The 9,805-nt window shown below is 36.6% G+C and overlaps 3 protein-coding genes and 1 pseudogene across 3 annotated transcripts; 1 reads left to right on the plus strand and 3 right to left on the minus strand.

The window, feature by feature from the left end:
- Positions 1–5: 5 nt before the first annotated feature.
- Positions 6–1,888, plus strand: LOC113506536 (2-(3-amino-3-carboxypropyl)histidine synthase subunit 1-like; the record flags this gene model as incomplete). The annotated part of the gene is made up of 2 exons (XM_026889375.1): positions 6–99; positions 181–1,888. Coding segments are annotated over 2 exons (1,104 nt in total), but the record flags the coding sequence as incomplete, so codon positions are not given.
- Positions 1,198–3,293, minus strand: LOC113506543 (phenoloxidase subunit 2-like; the record flags this gene model as incomplete). Its single annotated transcript, XM_026889381.1, has 4 exons — positions 2,776–3,293; positions 2,053–2,248; positions 1,711–1,819; positions 1,198–1,321 (listed from the first exon to the last, which is right to left on the minus strand). Coding segments are annotated over exons 1-4 (540 nt in total), but the record flags the coding sequence as incomplete, so codon positions are not given.
- An 858-nt stretch (positions 3,294–4,151) lies between these two features.
- LOC113506544 lies at positions 4,152–5,339 on the minus strand (annotated as a pseudogene).
- Positions 5,340–6,141: 802 nt separating this feature from the next.
- Positions 6,142–9,779, minus strand: LOC113506545. Its single transcript, XM_026889382.1, has 6 exons — positions 9,258–9,779; positions 8,680–9,047; positions 8,418–8,588; positions 7,722–8,136; positions 6,535–6,902; positions 6,142–6,441 (listed from the first exon to the last, which is right to left on the minus strand). Exons 1-6 carry the CDS (start codon positions 9,663–9,665, stop codon positions 6,303–6,305), a joined length of 1,869 nt encoding a protein of 622 aa, XP_026745183.1. The 5' UTR covers positions 9,666–9,779; the 3' UTR covers positions 6,142–6,302.
- Positions 9,780–9,805: the final 26 nt, after the last annotated feature.

Consider the following 9,805-nt stretch of genomic DNA (forward strand, 5'->3'; position numbering starts at 1 on the left):
GTGAAGCTCTACCACAAAACTACAACTTTGAAATACATAAGACTATATGGAGAATACGGTCTTTAGGCGCAAAACGTGTGGCTCTACAAATGCCCGAAGGTATTGTTAAAGTATAAATGTTTAGTCGCTCTTCCGTAATATTGTTATTTTGTATTATATTTGTAAATGTCATCGTTCCAGGTCTGACGATGTTTGCAACTACGCTATGTGATATTTTGGAAACATTTACGGATGCGGATACTGTGATTATGGGCGACGTGACTTATGGTGCTTGCTGCATCGACGACTTCACGGCAGTGGCGCTGGGTGTCGACCTACTTGTACATTATGGTCATTCGTGTCTTATCCCAATAGACCAAACTAGTGAAATTAAGGTACTTTACATATTTGTAGATATTAAGATAGATCCATCACATTTTGTTGAAACTGTTAAATTGAACTTTCCTAAACAAACTCACTTAGCTTTAGTTAGCACAATTCAATTTGTTACGACTTTACATTCTGTTGCTAAGACCCTTAGAACAGAAGACTACATAGTGACAGTGCCACAATGTAAACCACTGTCTCCTGGGGAGATCCTAGGTTGTACTGCTCCTAAACTAAATTCGGATGTTGCTATATATCTAGGCGATGGGAGGTTTCACTTAGAAGCAATTATGATAGCCAACCCTGACATACCTGCATACAAGTATGACCCTTACGAGAAAAAGTTTACTTCAGAGTTGTATGAACATGACTTAATGAGAACTAATAGACAAAGTCATATAAATGTGGCAGAGGGAGCAGGCAGCTTTGGGCTTATACTCGGCACCTTAGGTAGACAAGGAAGTACGAAAGTGTTAGGTAATTTAGAAAAACAAATTAGTAACTCGGACAGAAAATTTGTTAAGATTCTTCTGTCTGAGATTTTTCCTAGCAAATTAGCTTTGTTTGGTCTTGATGCGTATGTTCAAGTAGCATGCCCCAGGCTATCCATTGACTGGGGAACAGCTTTCCCTAAGCCACTCTTAACACCTTATGAATTTTCTGTATCATTAGGTAATAGCAAATGGTTGAAAGATGATGGAACATACCCAATGGATTTTTATTCGAATGACAGTTTAGGGCCTTGGACTCCTAATTATAAGCCTGTGATATGTTCAGGAACTGACAAGAAATGTGATAATTGTTGTGGGGGCAAAGATAAATAATGTTACTCACCGGGACATTCTGAGGTACCACAGCAGAGACCTCACGAGCACGCTGGAACACTCGTGAATCCATGAACTTTGAAGGGAAAGTCTCGGCAAAGTTTTGTATAGGAACATTCTTGGTGTCATCACTGTAATAATAAAAAAGAAATGAGCCAAGTCTAGTACTTCAGTACTTATAATAGATTTGTCTGTTGTGTTTTTAAATAAAACAATTAGTTGAATTACAATTATCATAATAATTTTTTATGATGTATTATATAAATAGTGTAATGAACTTTGTTTCATATGTAATTATTTTATACCATGCAGCTTCTCTTAAGTTCAGCTTTAAAATTTATTTTGAGATACAAACAATGCATGTATCTAATTATAAAATGGTGTAAAAACTAGTGTTCATCTGGATCAATATTATTATATAAATTGACAAATATAATCATGGGTAAAAAAATGTATTTTGTAAAGCTTATAAAAAGGGAAGAAGGCGAATGACGTTAATTTAACTTTATGCTGCACTTACCGATGCATCAGAGCTACTGAGTAGCAGTAGTTGAACAGCTGTGGGTTCAGGTTGGCTCTAGCATATACACATGTTGAAAGGAAGTCCTGCAGCTCATTTTGAGGAACATCTGAAATACGAAAGTTTTGTTAAAATGTAAAAATATTATATAGTAAGAATAAAAGGTTTTATCTAAAAACTGCTTTTTATTTTTGATTAAAATCACTAGTTCCTAAACGCGTTTCAACAAACTGTTCAGATTTATAATATTAGTCTAAGCCCGTGAACTAAAGTTCTATGCTTGACCCGCAATACAACCCTGGATATTCATTCTACTTATACATTGTTAATTTAATAACTTACTCATAAAGGCGTCAATGACTTCGGTGGCCATGTCCTGGTGTTTCGGCAAGAACAGCGAGAAGTCAGCATCGGCGGGCAGTTGCGATGCTTTTGGGAATGAAGGATATACGCTCAGGTGCTTTAGAGGAATCTTCTCAGAGGCATCGTCTCCGAAACGGTTGTTCAACTCGACACCGTTGTTCGCATACTCCGGGGGCTGTTAGGACACCAAACCTATTTGTAACTTTACCTATGCAAGTTATTTTTGGGGTATTGTAGCATTCCTGTACTTAAAGTTATTTCCACCCGTGTCTGTTATGAAACTTCTTGGTACATGTAAATTGTTGAATCGATATTATTATTATAATGAAAATGATATTGTTTCACGGTTTCGTTTTTACGGCTAAACCGCTATACCGATTTTGTTGAAATTAGGTATGGATATAGCTTGAATTTCACGAAAAGACAGGATATATACCTTTTGAAACTGAATTAAGTTCGAGCACTTTAATATTTATATAGAAAAAATAATAATACGAGCCTGTATACGTGCCCACTGGCGAGCGGGGGCCTCTGCGTATTAGAAAGTAACTCTCTGCGGGTTGATGAATTCAGGTTCAATCAATTTGGGATCCAGGATTTACCATTTTGACACTTAATAAATCACGTGAATTAAAAACTAAAACATTTTCAGATAGATACTACTACTAAGTAACTTTTTATTATAATATTTGAATCACTTACCACGAACGACTCGGTTAGCTGAAAGACAGCCTTTTTGTCGCCCTTCGGTGTAATCAAAGGCTCGTTCGGCCTATCGAACAGCAACTTCAAACTTTCCACGACGTCAGCCATTTTACAAAATAAAACGCTGTATAGAAGAATATAATAAACGCACTTCACAGAAACTGTGAAGTGGAATGATTTGTTGAAACGCTGCTGGTTGTTTTATACCAAGTTCGTGAAGGGTGGAGTGCAAAACCACACCACAGGAATTGATAAAGAAGGGTGGGAAATAGTCAGTTATCAAAAGGCTGTGGTTTTGTTACGCCTCGGCTACTTATCAATTGTAGAGTTATAGATAAATATTAGGTATAGGTAAGTTTTTAAAATGATTTTTCTAAATAGGGTTCGACTTTATTTATGACTCCCGTGTTCTGTCTGTCCCTATATTATTGAAGTTAAATCCTTAAAACTACGCTACAGATTATGATTCGGTTTTCTGTAATAGATAGAGTGATTCCAAAGCAAGATTTTTATGTATGCATAGTAGGCATAATATAGTTGACAAACCCAATAATTTTAAACGTTTTTATGTAAAGACCATTTTTCACGCTTTTCTTGTAAACACTAGCTGAATTCTACGAGATAGATCAATATACTGTACAACGATATTGTACACTAATAAAGGTCTGAATACAAAAGGTCCGGATAATGTCGAATGAATTATATATGTCGATCTTTTATGGGAGATATTGTATTGCAAAATGATTTTTGCAAGATGGCAGTTGGTTTTGGGACCTCAAATAATTCTTTTTTCCAGGGTTCTACGTTCACCTTTAATTGGATCAAATTTGTCAAAAGCGTGCTGGAATAATACGTAGACTACTCCTTTTCAGCAACAACTAGAATCTACGCGAGTCAAGGCGCAGGCAGAAGCTGGTTCTTTTTTGTTTATTTTGGAATCTGAATCTCGTGTTAAGAAATATATCCATACATTCGTGGATCGCGCAAACGCGGGAAACGAACCTGCAACGCTTCGCTAAAATTTATTTCGGCTAGTCAGCAAGTTGACCTTAGGATCTGGCTGTAACCTTTTGACCCTTGACTGTTGTATCTACCATCTCACTTGGTGTGTTCGTCTAAAGCCATGCTGTAGTGGGGGATTCGAACCCAGTTCAAGGAAATAAGCTTTTTTTTATTTTACAACAACAAAGTGCATTTTGCAATCAAGGACTGTTTGGTATGATAGTTTACCACATCCTTGTTTGTTAATCAATAAAAGTTGGTTATCTGTGTCATTCTTTATTCAATTCAAATATCCTAATGATTTATCACATTATATTTACCACTATGAATGTAACATAAATAAACACTAATAATATAATTATTCGAAATCACAACTAGTCAAATAAGATCACAGTAATTTGAATCTATTTCTCTTTTAAGAATTTACATGCTATTTCTAGAAATTTATCAGGTTTTTGACTATGCACCCAATGCCCGGCACCCTCTATGAATGTAGTTCTGCCAGTGGGAAGTATTCCTGTATCTCCTTCAAATCATTTTTTACTGCAAAACATAAAATCAATTATTTTTAAATAACAGTATGTGAAAACAAGTGTCATGGTATCTCTACTAGATACTTACCCTATGTAATCAGATAATGTTCCACCAATAACAGTGTTGGCCCACAGTACTGCAGTCCTCTTAGATTACTGGGAAGCAAGATATGTGAGACTGGAAGTTATCTTTCAAGCAGCTATATTCCTCTCCAAGTGTATGAGCCAGTGTTGGTTTGTACCAGATTTGTTATCAAGAAATTCCTCAAATTCCATCTGGAGTGATTTTTTAACTGCTCATCAGCCAGCTTGCGAGCTTTAGACATAGCAATGCCAGGTCTGATAGATACTGAAGTCATTGCGTCAAATAAATTAGCCATTGAATATATTTGTGGACTTGTTTTAACTGGTGAAATATCAACCACTAATAGGCTTGATACCATGTCCGACTGAAAAATTTGAGTATAATTAGTAATTCAATAACATTCAACTAATAACAGAGGCTAAATGAGCATGAGGCTAGTAATCTATTTAGAAGGTAACAAAGATATACTTATAATGGTGTGTGAGAACTACGTACAACTTACACAGAGCAGAGACAGCACATAGCGTGCGGCCGCCCATGCTGTGGCCGAGGATCGACACTTTCGTCAGCTCTAGCTTTTTTAGCAGCTTCATAACGTGTGTGCCATGTGAACATACGTGTGTTGAGAGCATGTCTACTATCCCATGATTCTGGCGTCTACACTAATGACCTTCCTCCCCGTCGTTCTATGAATGGCTTTACTCCATACTGTTCCAATTGTTTTTTGATCCTAATAATCCATGTAATATGACTAGAGGTGGCCTGCCACTACTTTCATTAGTTGTACTTTCGTAAGAAGCGTAAGCCAAGTCTACAGCTTCTGCATTATCCGATGTTGAGGTAAGATGCTTGTTGGTACATTGTACGGCACCAGGGAATATTTTAGGGCGCAATTTGAAGGTGCTAAATATGTTTTTGGTGTTACTTGGTTTAGTAACATTTTATTTATAAAATTTTGTTTAAATAAAATTTTGAAGGTTATATTTGACGTAACATTCTCTCGAGTGACCTGACATTTTGACAGTAACGAAGACGTCAGAAAATCGAGAATATCATAGACATTTATTATTATTTTTAGTTATTTTCATTCACACAATAACTTCACGGGGAGACACCTGCCACCTGGTCTTTTATTTTAAAGGCGTACTCCAGTACACAGGTCCAACATCCAGAGGTGGTGTTGAGATCTTTAATCTAAAATTTGATGGGATGGGCCCAGGGGCCTCGGGGCAACAAAGGAGTGAAAGCACCGCAAATTATTTTCGAGCTTTTGTTTAGATGCCTACTTTGGGCGCTCGCGACGGTGTCCCAGGCCAATGAGGTAAACGTAAAACCGATCGAAGGAAAACATGTTTACTGGGTTTACTAGTTGAAATTTTTGACATTTCTTTTCCCAATGTCTTTATTGTGGGGCCCTTGTGGAGGCCCCCGCTTGTTGAGGCCCGGGCTTTCGTCCCGTTTGCACTCCCCAAATAAAACTAATTTGGGCACCTGCCTTTCTACACAAATAAATGAATAAAATTAGTACGTAAGTGGTATTTTGCCTGTTTAAAAACAGACCTGCAGTATTTTTCCTTGTTATTACACCATTAGACTCATCCACTCTAGAGCATATAGCTCTAGTGATCCCTCTCTAGCTAGCCTCCATGGACGTAGCCACACTGGAACAAGCTAGGGAACTTACCCCACCCTGGCTCTGACCTATAACAAGCTAAACTAAAAACAATCATAATATGGCAAAAGTCAAATTCACGCTTGATTAAGTAAGGCTAAAAAAAAAATACTTTATTTATCAGAATGTAGTAAAATGACATTTCATAATATAAAATACCTTTGTTTTCACTAAGAAAAAACTAGTTAAAAGACTTAACAAAAAGCAAATACATATATCAAAAAATCAGAATTCACTTTTCTGATAGAAAATTGATGACTACTTTAAGAAATTCTTCCGGCTTTTCTGCATGTACGTTATGTCCAGCACCACTCACATATTTCAGTTGGGCCTTCGGAAAAAGTTGCTTTATTGCTACTAAGTCATCTCGTCTGCAATATTAATTAGAGCTTTTAATTTGTAGTTTCCTAAATTACGACACAAACAAGATCCTTTTAAAGATACAAAATACTTTATTTCCTTACGGTAAATAATCAGATTCCTGGCCACCTATAAACAGAGTAGGGCCTTCGTAAGTTTTGCCACTCAAATCCGGAAAAGAGGCAATTTCATGAAAATATTTTATTAAGGCATCGATATTATATTTCCATCTGAATGAACCGTCTGTTCCTTGACCAATATTCATAAAAATAAAATACATATGATCCGCATTCTTAACTAATCCAGACTCTTCTATTTTTGCTTTAACTGCGTTCTTTGCTTTTTGTGCGCTATCCAAGCCTTCGAAGCTTACAGATTTCATAACAGATAATAGCTTTGGAAAGAAGTCTCCAGATGGTATCGATGGTACTGGTGATATGTCTACTACGACTAGCTTCGCTACTTTTGACGGCTGTGGGCAATAAGATACATTTAACAAAAATCCTACAATAAGTTTCAATTTGGCCAGTTTAATAGTTGATTACATTAAAAATTTTCCACACGTTGCTCTTGGTTTGTAAAATGTCATTACTTAAATAGTTTATTGTTAATTATACCTAAGGAATTAAGCTTTTTAAAACTATACTAGATAATAACCTAAAAAGCAAATATAAAGATGCAATCTTCGGCTGATGCTATTCCGGTTTTGTCCAGCTGAAAGCTATGCTTGGACGACGCCTATGTCTAGTACTGGACTTGTATAGTCTGATATAATAAAAAAGACTTGCCCCACAAAAGCATAAATTGTTTATTAAGAAAAAGGAAAATCCCATTGGATTATATGAATCCACATCTCTCTTATTCTTAGAATCATCAAAATAGTTCAGTACCATGTTGTCGATATCGCTGAGTTTCACCCAATGAGTTCACTAGTCCATGAGCTACGATGCCACAAGCATTTATTGCCATCAAATTAAAAACAGCGTATTATAAGTCGGGAAGCATGGTTTAATCTTACTTACTATAGTTAATCCGTGAGCTACGTTTTATAATCATATACCACAATTTTATAGAATAGCCATTGAAAGATTAGGTACACTAAGTATCCTGTTTAAATTTACTCCATCCTATAAATTTGCAACGTGTTGTAAAGAAGTCAAAACGTATGAATTTCAAATCAATAACCAAAAAATACAAAGCATTTTTTTTAAATAGGAAATTCGTTGGAATTTAAATTAAAACAAAAAATCTGAACTTCATCCTATCTACCCAAAGCATAGAATGTTCGAACCTCTGTAAGAGCCAAAGTCATTCCTGTCCTGCCGCCCATACTGTGTCCTATAACCACAGCCTGGCTCAGTGATAATGATGTTATTAATCTTGACACGTCGGAAGCCAGCTCTAGATAGGTGTGGGAGCTATCATGGGGGCTGTCACCATGGTTACGAGCATCTACTCCTATCACAGAATTGTTTGTGGAGTCCCTCAGGTAATTACACACACTGACCCAGTTCCTTTTCGATCCAAGTAAACCATGGAGGACAAATATTGGTGTACCACTTGGAGGGCTAGGCCCGTAGACTTTGTGCGCCAAATCTAATGCTGATCTTGTTATTACGACGTTTATGTTCCATAACCTTTTAATAAATGAGTAATTTTTCAATTTATTTGACCATAATACACCCATTCCATGCCAGAAGTTGGTTTATTTACGTACTAAGTTTATTTACCTTGCTGGTGTCAATTTGACGTCTATCATCCAACGCTATAAAAATATAGGTATAAGAATGAGGTGGTATAATAGATACCAAAATCCTATTGCATGTTTTCTATACTATTTTTTTTTTATAGATTCAGTATTACGTAGTAAAATGCTTTCGAATTTTCTATGCAAGTAAAGTTTTGAAGACTGCTGCGACCACAAGTCACAACATAGAAATACTTAATCATTGAAATAGTAGATATTTAATCGCTAATACACATTTACATTGCAGGATGGTGTTTAAAGGTACGTTTGAAGTGATGGGTTCTGATGAAAGCAATCGTGATCTCTAGAAATGATCTGGGATCGTCGTGGTGTAAGTTGTGCCCAGTTTTAGGGATGTATGTAATGACGGCTTTCGGGAACATGGCCCTTATGTCTGTCAAATCGTCGGGCCTGAAACAAACGGAAAATTCTTAGGTATCCGTCAATGTGAATAAAGTTCACAATCAAAGCCATTTGACAGGCACCGAAAGGTAAAACTTACGGAATGAAGTCGGATAGTTGTCCTCCAATAAATAATGTTGGACCATAGTATTTTTTCATCTTCATGCTCTTAGGAAACGTTACAATATGTTTGAATTGTCTCATTAACGTATCTATATTCAGAGTCCACCCGATCGTGTGGTCTGATCTTTCTTTGATATTGCTTAATATAGTTTTTAATAGAAAATCGTCAGTGACCACATCTTTTAGCTGGTTCATAGCTTCTTTTCTTGCTTCGTTCACGGACACAGGCTTTTTAAAAGTCACGGCTTTCATAGCAGCTAGTATCCTTTGAAAATGGTCGTTATAATGTTTTGAAATCGATGCCGGTGAAATGTCAACGACAAGAACACCAGCCACTCTTATAGGCTGAAAGAAATAATACAATTTTTGGTACGATAACATGTAAGTTGTTAGTAACAAGTTGTTTTTGTTTAGGTCGTTTTTGCGTTCTTATGAGTATCTATGCTTATGGTTTAACTATATTGCCCCACAAGTCTATACACAAGAGATTTACGATGTGTACGCATGTTGGAGACGCAATTCAAGGTGTAATATTCAATTAGCCATGGCTATTACCTGTGTCAAGGCTACACACATCGCTGCTTTCCCACCTATGCTGTGCCCGATGAGGCTAGCTTGTGTCACACCCAGTTTATCAAACAGATGAAGAATATCAGCTGCCTGTTCTTCGTATTTATGAGTGTTCAAATGTGGGCTGTCGCCGTGGTTCCTGAGGTCGACGGCTACCACACATCTTTTGGTCATGTTCAGTATTGTTTTGCCGATGCCCTCCCAATGCCTCTTATTGCCCAGAAGGCCATGAAAAATGAAAATGGGAGGTTCCTCCGGTTCCGTCACACCCTCACCAATAATTTTATAAGACAAAACAAAGGATCTACTTGAAACTAGTGAACTGGGGACGATTTGTTTGAACAGGATACTGTACGGATATTTAAGTGAGTATAATAGTAGTTTACATTCCATTTCCTGGGATACTGATTTATTTACGGCCTATTTTCATACTTATATACAAATTATTTCTAGTTAAGTTTCAATTTCACAAATAAACACGAATTTGACATTGTGTTGTCCCTGACAAAACCCAGGATTTTTTGCAGTCTATA

The sequence above is a fragment of the Trichoplusia ni genome (genome assembly GCF_003590095.1).
Source record: "Trichoplusia ni isolate ovarian cell line Hi5 chromosome 18 unlocalized genomic scaffold, tn1 tig00003586_group17, whole genome shotgun sequence".
Taxonomy (NCBI): Eukaryota; Metazoa; Arthropoda; class Insecta; order Lepidoptera; family Noctuidae; genus Trichoplusia; species Trichoplusia ni.